The 22,425-nt window shown below is 45.1% G+C and overlaps 7 protein-coding genes across 7 annotated transcripts; 4 read left to right on the top strand and 3 right to left on the bottom strand.

Annotated features, from left to right (window-relative positions):
- The first annotated feature begins 558 nt into the window (after positions 1–558).
- BJ212DRAFT_451689 (P-loop containing nucleoside triphosphate hydrolase protein) lies at positions 559–1,735 on the top strand. The gene is made up of 2 exons (XM_041343231.1): positions 559–889; positions 953–1,735. Exon 2 carries the CDS (start codon positions 964–966, stop codon positions 1,711–1,713), a length of 750 nt encoding a protein of 249 aa, XP_041190613.1. The 5' UTR covers positions 559–889; positions 953–963; the 3' UTR covers positions 1,714–1,735.
- A 140-nt stretch (positions 1,736–1,875) lies between these two features.
- Positions 1,876–3,158, top strand: BJ212DRAFT_1369862 (uncharacterized protein). Its single transcript, XM_041336237.1, has one exon. It carries the CDS (start codon positions 2,228–2,230, stop codon positions 3,011–3,013), a length of 786 nt encoding a protein of 261 aa, XP_041190612.1. The 5' UTR covers positions 1,876–2,227; the 3' UTR covers positions 3,014–3,158.
- Positions 3,159–4,582: 1,424 nt separating this feature from the next.
- Positions 4,583–5,799, top strand: BJ212DRAFT_451557 (uncharacterized protein). The gene has a single exon (XM_041343230.1). The coding sequence runs from the start codon at positions 4,856–4,858 to the stop codon at positions 5,633–5,635; it is 780 nt and encodes a 259-aa protein (XP_041190611.1). The 5' UTR covers positions 4,583–4,855; the 3' UTR covers positions 5,636–5,799.
- Positions 5,672–8,505, bottom strand: BJ212DRAFT_1518941 (GMC oxidoreductase-domain-containing protein; the record flags this gene model as incomplete). The annotated part of the gene is made up of 16 exons (XM_041341693.1): positions 5,672–5,995; positions 6,049–6,171; positions 6,224–6,243; positions 6,300–6,523; positions 6,579–6,667; positions 6,716–6,770; positions 6,844–6,981; positions 7,029–7,077; positions 7,143–7,217; positions 7,262–7,488; positions 7,543–7,662; positions 7,716–7,741; positions 7,784–7,963; positions 8,014–8,105; positions 8,153–8,404; positions 8,460–8,505. The coding sequence occupies 16 exons, from the start codon at positions 8,503–8,505 to the stop codon at positions 5,915–5,917; spliced, it is 1,797 nt and encodes a 598-aa protein (XP_041190610.1). The 3' UTR covers positions 5,672–5,914.
- A 1,380-nt stretch (positions 8,506–9,885) lies between these two features.
- Positions 9,886–10,481, bottom strand: BJ212DRAFT_1518931 (uncharacterized protein). Its single transcript, XM_041341692.1, has 2 exons — positions 10,123–10,481; positions 9,886–10,071 (listed from the first exon to the last, which is right to left on the bottom strand). Exon 1 carries the CDS (start codon positions 10,357–10,359, stop codon positions 10,126–10,128), a length of 234 nt encoding a protein of 77 aa, XP_041190609.1. The 5' UTR covers positions 10,360–10,481; the 3' UTR covers positions 9,886–10,071; positions 10,123–10,125.
- A 9,419-nt stretch (positions 10,482–19,900) lies between these two features.
- Positions 19,901–20,319, bottom strand: BJ212DRAFT_1483100 (uncharacterized protein; the record flags this gene model as incomplete). Its single annotated transcript, XM_041340558.1, has 2 exons — positions 19,901–20,023; positions 20,077–20,319. The coding sequence occupies 2 exons, from the start codon at positions 20,317–20,319 to the stop codon at positions 19,901–19,903; spliced, it is 366 nt and encodes a 121-aa protein (XP_041190608.1).
- Positions 20,320–21,820: 1,501 nt separating this feature from the next.
- Positions 21,821–22,189, top strand: BJ212DRAFT_1276604 (uncharacterized protein; the record flags this gene model as incomplete). The annotated part of the gene is made up of 1 exon (XM_041331291.1): positions 21,821–22,189. A coding segment is annotated over one exon (369 nt), but the record flags the coding sequence as incomplete, so codon positions are not given.
- Between the last annotated feature and the right edge of the window lie 236 nt (positions 22,190–22,425).

The following is a 22,425-nucleotide window of genomic DNA, read 5'->3' as shown; positions in this document are numbered from 1 at the left end:
GTGGGGTCGTGTGCACACTGATCTGCTTTATGGGTTTATAACTTTCTAAGAGGCACTCTGAACCAGTCCTTGCCTGCACCATCCGATGTCCCTCTCTTCACTCAATCTTTGCGTGTATAGTCTTGTATCATCCTGTGGGTGGCGGCTTTGCGCAATTTATCTTATCTGGACCTCGAGGCATCACTGTATCAGACTTTAAAGTGGTGCGTGTTTGAGACTTATCTACGTACGACTGCAAAAGCCGAGCTCAGATTGAATACTATCTTACTGCTCGCCAACGTCAATACAAGTCACCTATGAATATGATTGGCATGAAGGAATGCATTTGAGTGCTGCCAGATCGACAATTCGGCCAGCCTTCTAGATAACTTCCGAAGCAGGAGGAGGACGCAAGGTTGGCGCGTGCTGTTTAAATTAATGATCTATCGAAAACTTGACAGCTGTCTGAGTCTTGACGACGTCAAAATCGCTGTTACGGTCTACCTACTGACAACAAGCAGCACGATCTTGGCGTGTTACATGTATAGTGGTGCGGGGCATATGACTCTCGAGGAGTAGGGGTCGACATATCCCGGCCAACTACGGATCATCAATTCGAGGGTGCACGATTTCGAATTCTGACCTGCCAGTTTTGGGAAGATGAAACAAGATCGATTCCGTTTGACAGCCAGCGCTGCACAACGTTGCTTGCACGTTGCAACTGCCAAAGTTTGGTTCTAGTGTCAACGAAAAAGGGTAGTCGATACCCAGCCTCATGTTAGCTTTGCAGGTCACAATCTTCGTTGTGCACCGTGTCCTGCCTGCAGTGGCATAAGTATCAGAAACCGTTGAATTGTCACTCTCATCGAAGATCGTCCACCCAGCCAGGAGAAACAACTTTGCTATAATCGTGAGTTCATCGTTGTGCCCCCTTTTTTGCTAGAAACCCAGTACTGAAGAAGCACCGTGCTAGGTCCATTGCCAATGTCTGCCAAAAACATTGTCATTTTTGGAGAAAGTGGCGTCGGGAAAAGCTCCATCATCAACCTTCTCGCAGGGCACCATGTTGCTAGGACCTCTCCGGACACCAAACATTGTACATTGCGCTATGAAGCGTATGATGTCACCATCAAGGGCGCGCCGTATCGCATCTATGATACTGCCGGGGTCGACGGCAACCGCATGGATCCTAGCGGATTTCTCGACGCTGTCATCAACGCTGACAAGTTGATGAAGGAGCTGAGGGTTAACGGTGGAGTCCATTTGCTGCTGTACTGCATCAAGGCAGGCAGGATACCACCGACGTTCGTCACCAACTACAGGCTATTCTATGAATTTTTCTTCGAGGAGAAGATACCAGTTGCGCTCATCGTTACCCACCTGGAGAGGGAGGACCCCATGGATGATTGGTACACGCGAAACAAGGGATCGTTCGACCGTCATGCGGTCAAGTGTGTTGATCATGCTTGTATCACTGCAGCGGCCAACCTGGATCCAAAATACAAGAAGAAGTATGACGCATCCAAAAAGGAAGTGAGTGACTTGATCACACGGAATAAGGATACGGTAGTGGACTGGAATGGAGGAGATGGGTGGCTTGGCCGGTTTATTGGAAAGTTGAAGGACCTCTTAACGGGACGTCCAAGCAAGTCAGACGTTCTTGGAGTCCTCACGAAGCGCTGCGGGATGGAGGATAGCCTAGCAAAAGATGTGATCCACAAACTTCATAAATGACGCGAGTTTACTCGTTACGATAGTTGGATATAGAGGCTGTTTCATTACGATTGGTTATCACCATGTAATACGACTGTAGGCAGGACTAGAATGTTCAGATCTGCTATTCTTTTTACGATGTGAGATACTTGGAGATTCAACGTAGAGCACACTCACCTACAACAGTTCTTGTGCGTGTTGCCCAGCTGCAACTCAAAACTCCCGTACTGACTACCTCATGCTTGCGGCTCTGCATGAGGGTCTTCAAGGCGGCATGCTGCATACTCTGGATATACCCAATACGTATCTATGTCACGTCGCCGCCCGTAGCAGCACGACTATCGCGTGCCAAAGACCAAGCCAGGGCACGGAAAAGTCGTGGCAGAAAGCTTCTGTATCATATAAGGGCGCAAGGCATCAGCACTGACAGATCCCAGCTAGGAAAAGTCGCGTCAATTCTGACCGCCCAAAGGAATAATTCACTTCACCTCGACTACATCCCCAGACTCGTCAGCTACTCATTATACACATCGCGATGGCGAAGAAGAAAAACACCGTTAACGCTAAAAATGTCGTTATATTCGGCGCAATGGGCGCCGGAAAGAGTTCCCTCATAAACCTCATTGCAGATAAAAAGATCGCTAAAACCGGCTCCGACCTCAAGCGCTGCACCCTCACATGGACCAAATATGTGTTACCCCAGTTCTTTGATGATGGGATGCAATGCAATATCTTCGACACGATGGGTATCGAGAACCCAGAGCTCGAGTCGGATGAATACCACCGATCCATCAAGAATGCCAGTCGCCTTCTCCGCAAGCTTGATGAATGCGGCGGCACCAGTTTGTTGGTGTATTGCGTTAAAAAACAGCGTGTCAATAGCGCATTGCGGAACAACTACCAGTTGTTCCATGAAGTACTATATCAGCGGCGAGTCCCCATAGTCATGGTAGTGACGTGCCTCGAGGACGAGAAAGTCATGGAGGAATGGTGGACGCGGAACCGTGCATCGCTAGAAGAGTTCCGGATCGCCGTGAAGGGGCATGCATGCGTAACGACCCTGAAGGATAGAGATGTGATGATGAAGTACAAGACATCGAGAGAAGCCATGCATGGACTGATCCGGCAGCATGCAGCCATTACGCCAGTGTCTGGGGAATGGAAGCAGGAGGGGATGTTCAGCGCGTTCATGCGACCGTTCAAGAAACCTGATCCGGAGGACAAGGACAAAGAGGATAAACTACAGGAGGACCTCGAGGGTCAATGTGGCATGCAGAAAGAGTTGGCTTCGAAGGTCGCAAAAGCATTCGTGTACACGTAGTAGAGCAACGGACTCGCTGCTGTGGCAACGATTGACCGCCATGTATATCACGTAGCTCTAATGTGTACCAGGCTAGCTTTCAAGTTGTAGCCTATAGATATCGGGCTGGTAGAGTTGTTTGTCGTTTGAGGAAAACCTATGTTTGTGCAGCGCTTATGTAAGTACACTGTCCACTGTCACTATCACAAAAATATCCGCTAATTAAATACTACGCCTCTGACGATGCATATCTTAATGATTTGCAGCCCGCTCACTCCGATGAGAAGTGCTGTTGAATACGTGTTCTGTGCATATCGTTAGACCACACATCAACGTTTCAACAATCCCTGTTCAACGTTTTGTACCCACCGTGCCAACGTTCAATGGCGCAACGAACGTATCTGCGACCTTCAGGCCCCAGGTTTGACACGCCGTATACGTTTAGCCGAGCGTCGACTCGGACGACTCCTTCAAGTTGATCTGCCTCTGACGTACTTGCACTCCTTCCTTTCCTTGTGGCGCTCTTTCCCCGTTGCCATTTACCTTTCTGTGTAATCCCGTGGTTACACAGATCTAGAGGAAGCTAATGTGGCCGCTAAGCGCTCCTCTCGTATCTCAGCATGACCTTCATGGCTTGTTTCACGGTATTGCAACTAGAAGAGGCATACGCTGACGGTCCCAGTGGTATCGCTAAATACGACACTTCTATCTCCAGAAGCAGTCATACCACCCGTTGTGTCTCCAATAATCAATTCCAGGTGTGCGAGAACCAAAAAAGGTCAGTATATAGGGCTGCTAATCTAGCTTCACGCTTCCGCAGACAATCCTGCGCCAAGGGACTGTCGATCTCTTGAACCCCCCACCAGCATAAGTCGCCCCACGCCCTGTCTCTGGCCCTCCCACTATCCAAAGCTGCAATTCATCGTAGTGCCTACCTCCCTTGCATTTTATCACTCCAACTAACCATTTCTCAGTTAATCTGTTTCATTGTCCTTGTTCTCGGACACATAGTCAACGTGTTGCTTCCTCACACACTTGGTGTATTCATCACTACCTTCGACATGCCAGCCACAACTACATTCCTTGCATTCAATCCCAGCCTATGGTCGTACCTAATCACCTACGTCCAGTCCCGCTTGCTCGCGTCTTTGGTCGGTCTCGCGGCCATCCGCGACGCACTTTGGATCCCACTCATGCAATACAGCGATTGCAGTACATCGATGCTTTCATCCAACCATATCCTTGCTGTCTCCCAGCTGGCATACGAGGCGCAAGACTGGCGAGCTACTCCGTTTTCTCGATGGAGGAAGCGCAGTAAACTGCGTCGGCGAGCTTATTTAGTTCACGGTAATTTCTGCACTCGTGGATATGTGTTGCGCACATCGTGTTTGTTGTGAGATTCGAGCCTGCATTGGGCGTTGTGGTCGGCGTCGTCCAAAGCAAGTCAGACTTTCTTGAGGTCCTCACGAAGCGCTGCTGAATGGAGGATAGCCTAGCAAAAGGCGTGATTCAAAAACTGGAACTTCATAGATGACGCGAATTTCGCCTTGTTTACTCATTATAATAGCTGGACAGAAGCTAATTAATGATTGGTTATCACCATGCTTAATGCATGCCCTGGATATACCCAATACGTATCCAGCTACGCCTCCGCCCGTAGCAGCATGACTGTCGCGTGCCAAAGATCAAATCAGGGCACGGAAAAGTCGTGGCAGAAAGCTTCTGCATCATATAAGGGTGCAAGGCGTGAGCCCTGACAGATTCTAGCTAGAAAAGTCAGTCAATTATAACCGTCCCAAGGAAGAATTCACTTCACCTCGATTACATCCCCAGACTCGTCAGCTACTCATTATACACATCGCGATGGGGAAGAAGAAAAACGCCGTTAACGCCAAAAACATTGTTATATTCGGGGCAATGGGCGCCGGAAAGAGTTCCCTCATAAACCTCATTGCAGACCAAAGTATTGCCAAAACTGGCTCCAACCTCAAGCGCTGCACCCTCACATGGACCAAATATGTGTTACCCAAGCTCTTTAATAATGGGATGCAATGCAATATCTTCGACACAATGGGCATTGAGAACCCAGAACTCGAGCCATATGAGTACCACAGATCCATCAAGAATGCCAGCCGACTTCTCCGCGAGCTTGATGCATGCGGTGGCACCAGTTTGTTGGTATATTGCATCCAAAAAGGTCGTGACAGTGGCGCGTTGCGGAGCAACTACCAGTTATTCCGCGAAGTGTTATATCAGCGGCGAGTGCCCATAGTCATGGTAGTGACGTGCCTCGAGGACGAGGAAGTCATGGAGGAATGGTGGGCGCGGAACCATGCATCGTTAGAGGCATCCGAGATCATCGTGGAGGGACACGCATGCGTAACAACCCTGGTGGATGAAGATGTGAAGTACAAGGCATCGAAGGAAGCCGTGCGTGAGCTGATCCGCCAGTATGCAGCCGCTACGCCAGTGTCTGGGGGGTGGAAGCAGGAGGGGATAGTCAGCGCGTTCAAGCGACGGTTCGGGCGTCCTGATCCGGAGGACAAGAAGTTGCAGGATAAGCTACAGAAGGACCTCGAGGGTCAATGTGGCATGAAGAAAGAGTTGGCTTTGAAGGTCGCAAAAACATTCGTGTACACGTAGTAGACCAACGGACTCGCTGCTGTGGTAATGATGCCGATTGATGCGGCTATACATTATAATACATATCACGTACTATGCGGTAGCTTTAGTGCATACCGGGCTGGCTTTCAAGTTGTAGATAAGTATGGTATCAGCCAGTAGAGTTGTTTTTTGTTCGAGGAAAACTTCCAAGTAACTTAGCACATATTGCCAGGGCCCAGCAGCTGGCGCTCGTTGCATCACAAAAACATCCGCTAAATAGGTTGTACTCATAATTATATACATCTCTGGCGATGCATATCAAATGCAATTGATACCCAAGTCTTCAGCAATGATCATTGCAGCCCGCTCTCCGATGAGAAGTGCGGTTGAATACGTGTTCTGTACATTATATCGTTAGACCACACATCGATAATCTCCCGCTCAGCACCCACCGCGCCAACGTTCAACGGCACAATGGACATATCTGCGACCTTCAGGTTCGATAAGCCGTACACATTTAGCCGAGCGTCGACGACTCCTTGATCTGCCTCCAATTTCATGGCACAAGTCCCAAGCTACAAAAACAAAGATCAGATGTGAAATTATGAAAGGTTCAGTTGCACACACCGAGTGCCATGATGTTTGCACTGATGTTCGATTCAGTATTTTACCGTGACAATGGAGATGGCAAATCAGGACTTACCGATGTCGCGGTGGAACTGACTGATCGCCTCGTCATCTTCGGCAGTGTAGACGATGTCAGGCGCATTCAAGTCCACCGGCCCGGAAGCTTCTCTGCAGGCTGCAGCGCTTCCCTCTGGGAAATCAGGATGGCCAGCAGCGACTTCACCTCGATAGGAAGCCATGCGTCGAAAAATTTCGCGCGTCTTCTTGTATCCGAAGTCAAGAGGAACAATATCGGATGGACTGTGCGGAGTGTCATGGTCACGCAAGTGCCCTAAAATGATGTGCGTCCACCCACTCGTCTAGGAAGCCTGTAGTAAAGTCCATTCCTTCTTTGCCATCCTCCGTCACCTTGACATGAACGCTTCCAATAGACACAGGGTAAAGCTATTGAAGAGATTCAATAAAAAACAAGGGGTAGACGGAGAGCAGTACTGTATAATAACCGGCACTCATGTAGTTGCGAGGAGGAAGGATACTCGAGAGCGGCCTCGAGAGCGGTGGAATATATCTGGCTGTCATGAGCGTTGCCATTTCATCAAAGCCAAGCAATATGCACGCACCCTGAAAAGGCAGTGAATATTGCAACAACCTTATCTGGGCGGTCCTGGAAGAACTCCTTCCAGCGTGGTTGAAAAGCTGGATTCATGGCCTTTAATTCCTCGTCATCAGGACGCCACTTGATTTTTGAATCGAGGCCACTGAGATACCAATCAGCACGGCACCGGCAGTGATAACTTGTACCAACTTTTGTGCAATCAATGACTTGCCGCTGCTGTTCCATTGTGCAAGGCTTTCTACATTTGGGTAGTTGCAAAGTGCTGCAATCGTGGCGAGAAAACATGCTCACCCTCTAGGATACTCTCCCCACGCCAGAGGGCGTCCATGGTAACAGCATCGTCGGCAGCCAAGTATGGAACAATAACGAGATTGTGATCTGACCGTCCTAAGCCAAGCTCTTAGAATAAATTTGAAGCGCACCTTGATAATTTTCTCCGACGCCAGGTAAATTCACTAGTTGCTCGATACCGCACCGCTTGAGAATCGCCTCGCCACCAATCCCAGACCTCTCCAGAATGGTCGGGGAGCCGAACGCCCCAGCAGAGACAACAATGAGTTTCGATGCTTTCACAATACTCGACGGCCGATCCGCGTCTGGGCAAGACACCGGGTCGCTGGTGAACTCGACACCTACAGCACGCTTGTCCCTTTCATTTGGAAAAGCCGTCAACAGTTTGCTACGATCCCAGGTGGCAACTTACTCGAAAATGATACGCTTTACACGCTTTCCGTCCCAGACTTGTAAATTCGAGTTGTGGGCTTGGTTGTAGATATAGTGGTGAGCCGCGTCCGAACGCCTTCCGGTTGTCCCATCAATATATCTTTTATATACGAGTCAATATTGGCAATACCAGCAGCTTAGGGGTACAGGAACTCACTTCCGCCATGGCTGAGACAGTTCTGGTTAGTGGTCGCAGTTAGGAAAGGAAGATCATAGCGTACACCGTATGTATTGCATGTTTCTAGATCATTGGTGTCATCGGCATACTGCCTCTTGTGATAGGTCGTACCAACCTGGATAAACTCGTCGGAAATACCCAATTTATGCCCACCGGAAGACACTTTGATAGGTCCGTTATAGCCATGGGTTGGAAGATCGGGCTGCACCTCATATGTCTCCAGCTATAAGGTGAACGTATAAGCAACAGATATACTGAAAACGTATTCGAGACCTTCTTCATGAGGGGAATCAAACTCTCGGATTCCCAACCATTGACTCCCCAATCATCATAGTCCGAAGCAGGTGGACGAGTGTATACCATAACTGTCTCATTATCAGAGTTTTCTTCATCTTGCAAATATGCTACGCACAATTCACACATGAGCCTCCACCGACACAGCGACCGCAAGGAACAATCGGTACACGGCCGTTGAGACGAGGAGATGGATTTCCAATGTTGAATGTGACCGTGGTGCTCGGAGGTAGTTGATTGAAGGGATATTGGGAGGGTTGCACATGAATAGGTTTATTAAGGGTGTGTTGACCCGCTTCCAGAATCAAGATCCTCAACGAGGGATCATATGCAGCTAAGCGACCTGCAACAACACAGGCTGTAGTACCGCCTATACAGAATGATGTGTGAAGAGGGCAAACCACTACAAGATGTTATTTGCTCACCTCCAGCAAAAACGATATCGAATTCTGACGGAATTGGATGAGACATTAATATGGAGGGTTACTTTCAGGCCGCCCCACTCTGCCGCTTCCATCTTATAACATTCACCCAAGTGAAGCGCCAACATTCATCGGCCTCGGGGACTTCCGATACATCGCAAATCACACGATGAAGACCGTGATAATGGCGATAATTATAATGACTGCTTTCACTGTGGCAACGTCTAGTGATTGGAGCCTAAATGTGAGAAAAATATGGAGCGCATGTGATTAAATATGTGGCATACAGAAAGGCGCGGATATCTCAACGTATTATTGAGTTCGCAAACAGCGCAAATGACCCGGTACAAGGGATATGCAACATCTTATGACCCACAACATAAGGCAACTTCCTGCGCCTGCTGTATTTGGTACCGCGCCTTAATTCTATGTAGTGCTCATGTGATGTAGAATTTTCAATCCCAGCACAACCTTATTCCTTGATGAGAGAGTATCTGTACAGAACATGCTCACACCTGAGGCAGGACGGAATCTGTCTGCAGGGCAGATTGGCATCATATCCACAGAAATATTTTGCATCTGTGATAGAATCTGTACTGTAAGGGTATTGGATATCAAATTTTAGATATGTTTGTGATATGACATTTGGGCAAATTGGGGGAACAATATCCTAAATCTGATGGCATCTTGTATCCAAACTTTGAAATAAAATCTGTTTTACTCTAAGATACATGCCATATATAGAATTTAAGCATGGATATGGTGGCTGATCAATTTTAATTGCAAGTTTTAAATATGAACCCTATACATATTTGGTATGGAGCTTTCTTATTGGTCAGTCATTGAACAAATTCAGAATACTGTAGCTGACTGTATGGAAGCAACTGTCATGTGTCACGCAGAGCTGGTTGCATTGCTAATTTGAACTGGGTCATGCATCATGGATGTTGAGTTGCTATGAGTTTATATGTCATGCTGGTATGAAAAATAACTACTAAGGCTTGTCAGCTGATACTGTAGGAAGTTTTTCACCCCATGGTTCCCTGTTATTCCAAGCCCAGACATCCTCCACATCTCCAGCTGCCATCAGAGTCTGATCTGCAGCTTGCTTGACTTCTGAAACCACATACCCCAGGTTCAAGTTGTAAGCTTTATTGATCAATATCCCAAGTGTATCGTTGATCACAGCACTCAAAGGAACATCGGAGTCATCTTCTTGCATCTCTCCAACATGTTCCAATGATTCCTCGCTGCCATTGTGAGCTGTACCCATTCAGTTCTCGATCTCATTGCGAAGTGAGTCGTGAGTACAGAGATATGTATTTAGAGCTGTGCATGATTGCTTGCTTGTTAGGCAGTCTCTGTTGGAACTTTCCTGTACCTATTGGAAAGCCAACATGAGTACCACTGCATCCTGAACCAAATATCACTCACAACTTGCAGGTACGAAGCATAGAAACACACATGGGTACTTCTCCCAAACATAAGTATGGAAATCCTGGCTGGTGTGCACTGGGTAGCAGTTGAGGTAGACAATTGTATGCTGGTCATCATCAAGATTGGGATCTGTCTCAATAACCACCTTTCTCCATGGCTCAAGTATGTTCTTGATCCACTGGTAGTGAGGTCATTAGTGAGCTGAAATCAACGAAGAAGCAGCATTCACCTCTCACATGGTCTTCAAGGTACTGTAGTGGCTCATTTTCTTATCATTTTTTGCAAATGCAAAATGAAATCCATGCTCAATTGTGTTGTTCATGCTGTGAGCATTATGTGATGGCAATGAATGCTCAGATGCACCTGCCCAAACTTGTTGAAACAGCAAGAAATCACCATCTGCAGTGCTGGCTACAAGTAGTGAATAAGCACATTTTTTGTCCTTAGCTACAATTGTTACAACCATGTATGCCCCTATTCATTTCTCCTTTACTACTGTGTATTATGTCATGAGCCACATATTGCTGCCACTAGACTCATCTCTGACTCATACTTTGTATTACATCACAACCGCCGCTACCATTGCTAGATGATCTATTCTTGCTATTGCTTACGCATTCCTTATCTCTGACTCTTTCTGTTCTCATGCCTGCCCTAAAGCACAGTAGTTTACTATAAATAGGTCTCCTGTACACTTTAGTTCTTTACTTTAATCTTACTAGGTTTTACCCTGAATATCCTTTGCTTGAGACCTCCAATCTCTTGTCATCAGAATCATATCTTAAAGTTAAAGGCACTCCCTTTAACTTAGCTTACACCAAATGCTTGACTTATTGTCTTGTGTAGAATCTCAACAGAAGTCCTTGACTCTTATTGAGTTGTCTGTTGTTAAGAACTACCCTAGTTTGTAACAAAAGATTAAAGTCCCTATCAAACCTCTCCATCCAGGGAGGCCCCAGTAGCTCCAAGCAAGATGATCCCTTGGGTTAGAAAGTATTGGTGGGAGAGTGATCCAAATGATACCCCCACAGAACCAGAAGAAGAATATCATGAGGCTGAAGGTCCGGATATCACAGAGAACAGAGAGAGACAAATTCTGTCCCCTGTAACCACAGAACCTGACCATCATTCAACTACATCAGTAGATGAATTCCCAGAAGAACAGCCACCCCAAAATCTTTCCACACATCCCAGTATCAGAATGTCCAGCTCTTCATCTGAACTTAAAGCCAGAACACCAAAAGACTACAATGGAAGCCCTGACCACGCTTTAAGATGGTTGTTTTCAGTGAAAGCATATTTGGCCGTTAACTCTTCAGTTTACAACACCAATGAGAAGAAGGCCATTACCACACTTGCATACATGACTAAAGATAGTGCTATGGGATGGGCATTAACATTTTACACTGAAATAGACAACTCCACTTTGGAATCTTATGGAACCTTCACAAACTTCAAAACCAAGTTCAAAGAAGTGTTTGCACCAGCAGATGCTGTTGGCACTGCTATGAATAAACTCCGAACCCTGAAGCAGACAGGCAACCTCACCTCCTATGTTGCTGGTTTCAGGACCCTTGCTGCACAAGCCAACATAAAACAAGATGCCATTCTTATTACGTTTTTCAATGATGGACTCAAGAAGGGAATCAGTAATGCCATTTATCAAATGGAAACCATCCCTATGGACTTTGACAAATATGTCCAAGCTGCAATCAGACTTGATGGTAACTGGCAACATGGTGTGATATTCTGTAACAACAATTGCATGACCACAAAGCCTACTGGTCAACACTATGTCCCCAGACCTTCCATTGATCACTATGACCCCAATGCTATGGAGGTCGACTGCCTCACTGAGGAAGAGAAGACTGAACACTACCAGAATGGCAAGTGTTTCAACTGTCACCAGAAGGGCCACGTCTCCCATAACTGCCCCAAGAAGAAGAATGGCAGAACCCCCATGTGCCATGCTGAGCCAACTGAAGAAGACGAAGAAGAAGTCCATTGTATCAACGAGGATTTTTGATGTGGAAGACTGGATTGATGTCAGTATCTTCCAATGTACCCATTAGACTTGTTTGAGGTGTAGGAATCAGAAAGGAACTTCGCATTCCCATTTCCCTTATCTCCAAAACTCACCTAAAAATCATTGAAACAACCACTGTCATTGATTCCGGAGCTGCCGGAACTTTTATCTCTGAGGATTTTGTTAAACTTCACAAAATTTGAACACATAAACTCACAAAACCATTCTGAGTAACCACAGCAGATGGAAGTTATGTGAAAGGAGGCGCAATCACCCACTACTGTGTCCTCATCGTAAAAATTGATGAATGATCCATGCTTGGAAAGTTCAATATCACAAAACTTAGCCATCGCAACCAAATTTTGCTAGGAATCCCTTGGCTGTGTGCCATGGATCCAATTATTTGATGGAAAGCCGAGACTTTAGAACTCTCTCGAACTGAGAAGAGTAATCTAATAGAGGAAGACGTTGATGCTGAATGAAAGAAGAATGATCTTCCCCCTCTCTTTCAGAAGACCATCGAAATCCTGGTTGATAAAACATGGATGAACTCCCATTTGAAGAAAGAAGAAATGCCAGTTGTAGTGCTGCTGAAGGCACCTCCTGTACAACCCATGCTAAAACCACTCCCTCGAGCAACAATTGAAGAAATCCCTGATGAAGAAGCACCCCTGGTTTTACCCAACTTTGACCCCATCCCTGATAACAACAACAACTCTTTTGATACCAAGGATGATGTATGGACTTCAGATTATGCACCACCTGTATGCGAACTCACCATGTACCATCTTGACAATGATGAATTTTTGGTTGAATACCCCGCTGATGCTACTGAGCTCCGGGTCATCACCAACATTTCCATGGATACCCCATTAACCAAAGATGGTACCAGTGCCACAGAACAGAAACCCATGGTCACACCCCTGTCACAGCCCGCCGCATATGTCAAAACCAGTAATAAAGCTCAGCAGTTTGCTCTGGCAGCTGGGCTTGAACAAAAGAAGAAATCATTTGAAGAACTTGTCCCTTCTTACCTCCACGACTTCGCTGATATCTTTGCTAAAGATGGACTAAATCAATTACCTCCAGAACATCCCAGAATTGACCATCACATTGATACTAAACCTGGTTTCATCCCTAAAATGTCCAAGGTCTATCCATTGTCAGAAGCAGAACAAACCGCCATCAAAGCATTCATCAATGAAAACCTACAGAAAGGGTTCATCTCCGAGTCAAAGTCACCACAAGCTAGTGGATTCTTCTTTGTTGGAAAGAAAAGTGGTGATCTATGCCCTTGTCAAGACTATCGGTATATCAATGATTGGATGGTGAAGAATGCCTATCCTCTCCCGCTCCCACTATCCCTGGTCGCTCAATTACACAGTACTAAATATTTCACAAAGATGGATGTCCATTCCAGATATAATAACATCTGAATTCACCCCGATGATCATTGGAAAGCGGCGTTTACCACTGAGTATGGCCTCTTTGAACCTAACATCATGTTTTTCAGTCTCTGCAACTCGCCCACTACCTTCTAGGCATACATGAATTGGACCTTCCAACAAGAAATAAATGAAGGATGGTTGGTCATTTACATGGACGACATTCTTATCTTTTCAAATGACCTCCCTTCCCACCATGCTCAAACTCATCATGTCTTAGAATGAATCCATGCTGAATGACTATTCCTGAAACTGGAAAAATGCACCTTTGATGCCGAAGAAGTAGAATACCTAGGTATGATCATCTGTCCTAGATGTGTTGCAATGGATGTAACAAAAATCGATGGTATTAATGACTGGCCTACTCCTACCACAGTAAAGGAAGTTTGGTCATTTCTCGGGTTCTGCAATTTCTATTGCAATTTCATTCCTCATTACTCTGACATCATGAGGCCCTTAATCAACCTCACCAAGAAAGACACAGTATTCCATTGGTCTGACCCATGTGCCTCCGCATTTACCACACTTAAGGAATGCTTCCTGAAACAGCCTGTGTTACAGAACCCTGATCCTAGTAGGCAGTTTGCCATCACTACCGACACCTCGCTCATTGCTACCGACGCCTCACTCATTGCTACCAGAGCAGTTTTGCTACAAACTGATGAGAACAGAATCTACCATCCATGTGGATACCTTTCCCAAACCTTGAACCCAGCTGAAAGGAATTATCAGATCTTCGATTGTGAACTTCTCACTGTTATCCACACCCTCACTGAATGGCATCATTATCTTGAAGGAAACCCTCATCCAGTTCTTGTCTTTACAGATCATAAGAATTTGCTCTACTTCTGTACTGCACAGAAATTGACTTGTTGCCAAGCACATTGGCAACTCATTCTCTCCTGTTATGACATAAAACTCCATCACATTGCTGGAACTAAACTCGCCACCCCTGATGCACTCTCCAGATGTCCTGACCATGAAACTGGACAAGGCGACAATGATGATGTCACTCTCCTCCCAGACTCTGTGTTTGTATGACTTCTTGACATGGAACTTATGACCACACTCACAAACCCTGACCCCACTGATCCTGACCCAATCTTCCAGGCTGCTGCAGATGCCCTTGATGGCTTATCACTTCCCCCCATGAAATCTGCACTTGCTGATTGGTCAATTAAAGAAGACATCTTGTATTACAAAGATCGTGCCTACAGTGGCTCAAAAAACTGTCCGCATGTTTTAACATTTTTCACTATCTATGATATTGTGTAAGAACGAACAAATGCCTCAAGGACATGGTTATACCACATTGTAGTATGGCTTCAGGGCTTTCATTTGAGCTCTACACCGTGGAAATCGGTGGAGATATGGTGGAGATACAAGGCTCACAAAATGGTGACTCATGCAGACAGTTTTTTGACTCAAGTATTTTACAATAATAACCAGGTATTCTAGTATTTTGTATGACCTCCCTTGGCTTTAATTACTGCCTCTATCCTTCTAGGCATACTCTCAATTAATTTCTGGCAATCCTCAGCTGTGATCTTCCCCCATTCCACTGCTACTCTCTCCCAAAGCTCCCATACTCCTTTAGGGGGGTTTTCATAGGCTTGAAGCTTTTTCTTGAGTGTTCCCCAGAGATGTTCAATGACATTGACATCAGGAGACTGTGCTGGCCAGTCAAGAACATTGATGTTATGTTCTTCAAACCATTCCTTAGCTCTTCTGGATGTGTGCTTGGGATCATTATCCTGTTGGAAAATGATATCTTCTTCATCAATCCCTGATTCTGCCAAGCTAGGCAGCAAGTGGTCATTTAAAATGTCCACATGCTGCTCAGCATTCATCTTCCCCTCAACCTCAGCAAGCATTCCCACACCATTCCATCCCATACAGCCCCATACCATTAAAGAACCTCCTCCAAACTTGACAGTCCCATTAACCTCTCTGTCTGTTAGGCCATCTCCCTTCTTTTTCCATACATATACCTTCCCATCTGACCCAATCCTATTGATTTTGGTCTCATCTGACCATATAACATGCTTCCAGTCCTCTACAGTCCAGTGTTGATGAGCTAAGGCAAAGGCTAGTCTTCTCTGCCTATGTTTGATGGAGAGAAGAGGCTTTTTCTTCTTTGTTACTGCCTTGAGATGAGCTGCCTTGAGAACATTCCTCAGAGTTTGTGAAGAGACAGGGGTAGTGATGGTGGAATTGATATAATGGGTGGCTTGGACAGCATTATCAGCCTTTCCTGTAGTGATATGTTGGATAATAGCCCTTTTGTCAGTAGAGGTAAGCTTGGATGGACATCCTCCACGAGAGTTTTCCTTGTCTGGGTGGCTTTCTTTGATAAACTTGGCCACAGTGGACTTGCATACTCCAGTTCTAGAGGAAATTTGGCGAGCAGAGAGGCCAGCATAAGACAGAGAGAGGATATTATCTCTTTGAGCAGAGGAGATGGCTTTCATGATGATTATGACTATGATACATGAGATATTCTGGTTTATATAGTTAGATATAGTCATAAAATAACATAATGACACCACTTCATAATTTATATAATAGTGGCATGATTTTTGTGGTGTCATAAATAATGATTTATATAGTTTTAATATACACTCAAAAAACTGTCCACATGAGTCGTCATTTTATAAGCCTTATGTCTCCACCATACCCCCACCGATTCCCACGGTGTAGGGCTCAAATGAAAGCCCTGAAGCCATACTACAATGTGGTATAACCATGTCCTTGAGGCATTTGTTCATTCTCACACAATATCATAGATAGTGAAAAATGTCAAAACATGTGGACAGTTTTTTGAGCCACTGTATGTCTGCCCTGCTGAGAGATGTTTAATTCTGGAATGTTGTCATGACCATGCTTCCACTGGTCATCCTGGCCATTTTAAAACAGAAGAGCTTGTCAAGCGTGACTTTTGGTGGCCTTCTATGGGCTCCTATATCCAGAAATATGTTGATGGTTGCACTCTTTGCCAGCAAATGAAGTCCAACACGCACCCTGTGACTCCCCCACTCATCCCTATCCCCTCCATCACCTCTGCACCCTTTGCCCAAGTCTCCATTGATCTCATTACCGACCTCCCCGTGTGCGCGGGTTTTGACTCTGTCATGGTCGTGGTCAACCATGGCCTTATGAAGGGGGTAATTCTGATCCCTTGTATGAAAACCATCACTTCTGAAGGTGTTGCCTCAAAGTTTTTCAAATATGTCTATTGCTGCTTCGGTCTCCATGAGAAAGTTATATCCAATCAAGGACTGCAGTTTGTATCAAAGTTCTCCAAAGCCCTCACTAAACTCTTAAAATATGACATCGCCACATCCACTGCTTACCATCCTCAGACTGACAGACAGACTGAACATCTCAACCAGGAACTTGAGACTTATCTCTGCATTTATTGCTGCAATCACCCAGAAAATTGGGTAGAGCACCTCCCTATGGCTGAGTTTGTCCATAACCACTGAAAACATGATTCATGAAATGCATCCCCATTCTTCCTTATGATGGGATATGAACCCAGAGCTCTCCCACACACTCTTCCTGACTCCACTGTACCTGCTGCAGAAGATCAATTGTGTCTACTTCAGAAATCAAGAGAAGAAGTGCTTTCTTGTCACAACCTTGCCATGCAACAAATGGCAGAACGAATGCACAGACAGAAGTACCAACCATGGAAAATAGGAGATAAGGTTTGGTTATCAGGAAAGAACCTGATTATGCAATTACCATCACGAAAGCTTGCACCAAAACGATACAGCCCCTTCCCTATCATTGCTGTACTATCACCCATCACATTCACACTCCAACTACCACCTCAGTGGAGAGTTCACCCCATGTTCCACGCTTCCAAACTATCGTCCTATCACAAAACAGAGATTCATGGTCTGAATTTCCATAATCCTCCCCCAGGCATCATAGATAATGAAGAAGAATATGAAATTGATGTGATCCTGTCACACAAAGGCACAGGTAAACGAAGACACTATCTAGTGTCCTGGAAAGGATACTCCTCCGCCAGTAATGAATGGATCCCAGAAGATAACCTTAGCAATGCTGCTGATGTCCTTTTGGCATATAAAAGGACTCATCAACTAAAGACTTAGAACAATGTCTCTTGAACACCTATGCCTCTGCATACAATGCATTGAAGAGCTCACCACTACTATGAATATTGTATCCAAAAACGTCACTCACCCATTATCTCTTACTGACTACCAGACTGCCACCATTGCTAACCTCGCTGCCATTGAAAACACACCTTCCCCAATTGCTTCCCCATCGTTGACTGACTCTACCTTAACCACTGACTCTACCCTCACTGATTATTTCATGATCATTGATCAGATCAAGACTAGTGCCTTGTTCAAGTCTGCCATCACATCCCAACAATACACTATTGAGATAGATCATCTCCTAGGAGAAAGAGGGGCAATCTCTAGCGGACTTATTATCCGAATCATCAGAGATGCTAGCCTAATCAAACATACCACCAATCTTCTTGATGATGACTGTCACAAGACCATCTTCTGCCACCTTCATATACACATTCATAATACTGCAATCCATCTGTTGCCTGATGATACTAAGGAAGCTATCAGAGAGGCTATCCACATCATCACTGAACAGATCACTACAAACCCAGTCGCACGACCCCCATCCCCACATATTGCCATTCCAATCCCATTGCCAGTTCTTCTGACAGCTACTGCTGAGCATTTGGATGATAATATCCCTCCTATTGCTGTACTTGACATACCAGCTTCTCCATCTCCTACCCCCATTGCACCCACTACACATTGGTACCCCATCAGGCATAGATCCGCCCACATCACCGAGTGAACCATGTCAGCTTCCCCACACAGAAACTGTAAACGATGATCTAGATCCCCATCTCTGCCCATGCAGTTGTCCACTGTCACCACCATACAGACAGCAACCATCGACAACGTAGTTTATCGCAACTGTCGTGTTGCTGGGCATTGTCATAAGAACTGCCCAGCATATTATTGCTGGGTTTGCAAAGAGTATGCACCCAGACATCTATTGGTCTTTTGTAAAGACTTAAAAGGCAAAGTGGTCATTCCACTGGTTTGGACTGATGCTGGTTTCTATGAAGCCCTCACTTGTTGGGAGATCAAGCAGGACACTATTTATCACACTGCCGAGATGGCTGGTGAGTTGTATACCATTACAGAGGAGCAAAACGACCTGCTGGATTCTAACTATGACGCTGACCCTATCTACTGGGCTAATCAGGATAACTAAAGTTGGTGACTTTGTCTCTAAACAAGGGGTAATATTACAACCATGTACGCCCCTATTCATTTCTCCTTTACTACTGTGTATTATGTCATGAGCCACATATTGCTGCCACTAGACTCATCTCTGACTCATACTTTGTATTACATCACAACTGCTGCTGCCATTGCTAGATGATCTATTCTTGCTATTGCTTATGCATCCCTTATCTCTGACTCTTTCTGTTCTCACACCTGCCCTAAAGCACAGTAGTTTACTATAAATAGGTCTCCTGTATGCTTTAGTTCTTTACTTTAATCTTACTAGGTTTTACCCTGAATATCCTTCACTTGAGACCTCCAATCTCTTGTCGTCAGAATCATATCTTAAAGTTAAAGGCACTCCCTTTAACTTAGCTTACACCAAATGCTTGACTTATTGTCTTGTGTAGAATCTCAACAGAAGTCCTTGACTCTTATTGAGTTGTCTGTTGTTAAGAACTACCCTAGTTCATAACAACAATATCAGCTTGTTTGGAGCCTCGCTCATGAAACATGGTACTGCTATTTGGTAAGAGATAGCAGCCTACTTGGTCAAAGTTAACCATGAGCTATCACATGTAAGAACACCATCAAGATTGTATCAAGACAAAATTTACATACTTTTGGAGGTACATTGTACCATTTCATGATGTAGACCAATCAAAAGAAACATTCTTCACAGGTTTCTTCAGCATCAGCTGGAAGATGGGCTGCTGCATGTGTTCCCTTCCTCAGACTCCAGTCCAACACACTCTCAAAGAATGACCGAACAAATTTCTGTTAGAATGATGTGAGTGGCATCCATCAATGTCATGGTTAACACACCTCTGAACATTTGAATTCAGTGAGTAGTAAGCCTGGTTCATGCTTTTCAATCACAGTGAGCATGATCAAGCGAGCAACAACAACACTGATGGGAACACCAGATGTCCTCAAACCTCATAATGTGTCTGTGATCTCCTTTACAATGGCTGGGTACTTTGCAAGCACCCCCATTTGTCCTGATCCTGCCAGTGCGTGATGTCGTTTGACATTTTGAATTGTCATGGGTGACCAACCACATTTTGTTTCCTTGTCCAGCCATTTTTGGATGGTTCCCTTGTTCAGGTGAGAGAAGAGTGATGGTTGATCTTGAGTGAGCCTGCTAGCAATTGTCTGTGCAGACCAGCCAACTTTTGGGGCAATTTGCTCTATGTGTGTCCAGAGGAAGGGATGATACCAGTTGCTTCATTGGTGTCATTCCTGCTTTGTTCCACCATTCTTCCCAGTCTGCTGATCTTTCCAATTTGAATCAGGCCTTGAAAGCTCTGCAAGATCCATTGTCGAAAGACTGCTTGTTTGGGACTCAGCCTGCAAAACCTATATGAAGTTCATTCCAATACTCAGGTCAATTGCACAGCTGCTAGACTTACCTTGTTGACATTCTTTTGTGCTTTCTTCCCTTTCAGCTGAGTGGCTTTGATTCGCTCACAATGATGACATTGATGCTCCATTGCTAGGTTCTTCTTTCTCTGCTCTTGTGCTGCTTTCAGAGTTTCCTCATCTTGCTTTGTCAATTCATCATCATCAGCTGTGATTTTTGCCAATCTCTCCCATTGCTTGGCTTTTTCTTCTTCAGTATGAAGTGGTTTCCATGTGAAGTCACTGAAACTCATTTGTTTGGTTTTCTGTGAATTGATTATGACAGGGAGGGTCAAGGGTCAAGGGTTTTCAATCATGTGAATAGTAACATGTTTGTATTGAACATTGAGCTTTAAATCTGACTTGTGACCCTCAGAGTTCGAGTCCACATTGACAGTTGATAGTCTAGCATCCATGTGAGGTGAGTGCGAAGCTTTTGAGCATTTTTCGGGATGTTCATCTACTGCTGAAATATGTATCTCTGGGGCAGGTCTTTTTGTGCTGCCACCACCAGTCCTAACACATGGGTCAACATGAGCTAATCTCTTTCGATTGAGAATGAAATCTTACTGTCATAGGTCCTTTGCACCCTGTTGTTGTGCAGCATTGATCAGCCACTCAAGCCACACCTCATGAAGGAAGTCACGTTCAGAATCTTTTGCAAGTTTCTTAACTGTCTCCTTGAACATCCCAACCAGGGCTTCATAACATCTCCCATATTCATGGAAAGTGATTGTTCCACTTCAGCCAAGTTTATGGGTCTCAAAGCAGACTTCCAGATTTCTATTGAATGCAAACCACACCCCTTCCTCCTCAACCATCTCTGTGTCGAGGCTGAAGTCATAGGAAGAATTAGGTGGGTCAAGGGGCAATGATTATGGAAGATTTTTCAGGAGCCTCCCAAGATGTTCAATCCATGATATCAACACTGAGGATGGACCAGGCATGGTGCCAGGAGCAAGTACAACTCAACCAGTATTGGACTCATTTTAGGCCTTTCAGCTCATTGCATTGTGTTACTATAGTATATTTTCTAAGTAGTGGCAACTCTGCAATGACATGTGGTGCTGGGATGTTGACAGTTGCTAATTTTTGGTATGTCATGATGGTAAACTGCCTGGTTGCTTACCTGCCAAATGTGGCAACCTGTTACGCTCGACCCCCAGTTGCCTCCCTATAGTCAGCTACAGTAATACAAACTGGATCTGCACATATTGTCACTCTATGATGAAGCAAGGTACAAGCGTAGTCATAGAGTTTGGTCTTTGGCTGAGCAGAAGAAGCCATCAGTTCTTGTTTCTGCTCCTCCACTAGCAAAAGTCCTAGTTGAGCTCTTTTCTTTTCTCTCCTTCTATCCTGTACTATCTTTCCCCTAGGCTACACACCATTAATTAAAATCTACTGACTATGGCTCACATTACATCAGACCCAGCACTGGACATTGTTCCTGATTTCACATCCACAACTTTCCAAGGCATAAGAGACCACATCATAGAAAACACACAGGCAACCCATGAAGAAGTAGCCAATGAACTCATTATGGATTGGCAGCAAGACTGAGACATCTGACTTGCAGCTTGGAATGTGCAAGTCAATGAAGAAGCTCATCTAGCAGCAGAGGCAGCACATACTGAACAAGAATGACTCCTCCTAGAGCAAAAGGCTGAGAATGAACACTGTGAGGCAGAAAAGAAGAAACCAAGGATCAATGAATTCAAAACAGGCACCTCAGTCAGTGATACTCTTACTCGCTGACCATCCCAATATGCAATCCACAAGCTCAAGTCCTTTGAGTACATCAAATTGTGGTATTTCAGCCTTGACAAATGCAGAGAGGTGGCTGATGAAGCCAAGTCATCAGCAGACAGTACCTTTGGCTGCACAAAGGTTGACAATTTTGTAGCCTTGTTCAGGCCATCCCACAAGGTTATCCAAGACCATGGTCTTGAATGGTATCAGTTCAACATGGCAAAGAACAGCTTCCTAGTGTACATTAACAAGCTTAACTGGCCAGAGAAGTACCAGCATGCCCTCACCATGTTCTTTATGAACATCGTGTCTAACCCACAATGGGCCAAACCATTTGGTGAACACACCCTGCTCCTCTATGCTGCCCACATTTGACAGGACTGGCATGACACCCTCACTCTTGATAACACTTTTGACATCAGTGTTTTCAACTTTACATTGTTGAAAAACCTCACCAAGGAAGTTTGGAACAAAACATGACTCAAGAGTCTGACAGAGGTTCATACCTTTCACTAACATGATTCCAAACAAAACTAATTACATTACTATGTTTCCTTTTACTTGCTGCTACAGCTTCCACACATGACCTAACTGCTGCTTCCTGCTTCCAA

This window comes from Suillus subaureus (assembly GCF_016647635.1).
Source record: "Suillus subaureus strain MN1 chromosome Unknown BJ212scaffold_26, whole genome shotgun sequence".
NCBI lineage: Eukaryota > Fungi > Basidiomycota > Agaricomycetes > Boletales > Suillaceae > Suillus > Suillus subaureus.
The sequence above is the reverse complement of the archived record's forward strand: the minus strand, read 5'-3'. Positions and strand labels throughout refer to the sequence as shown.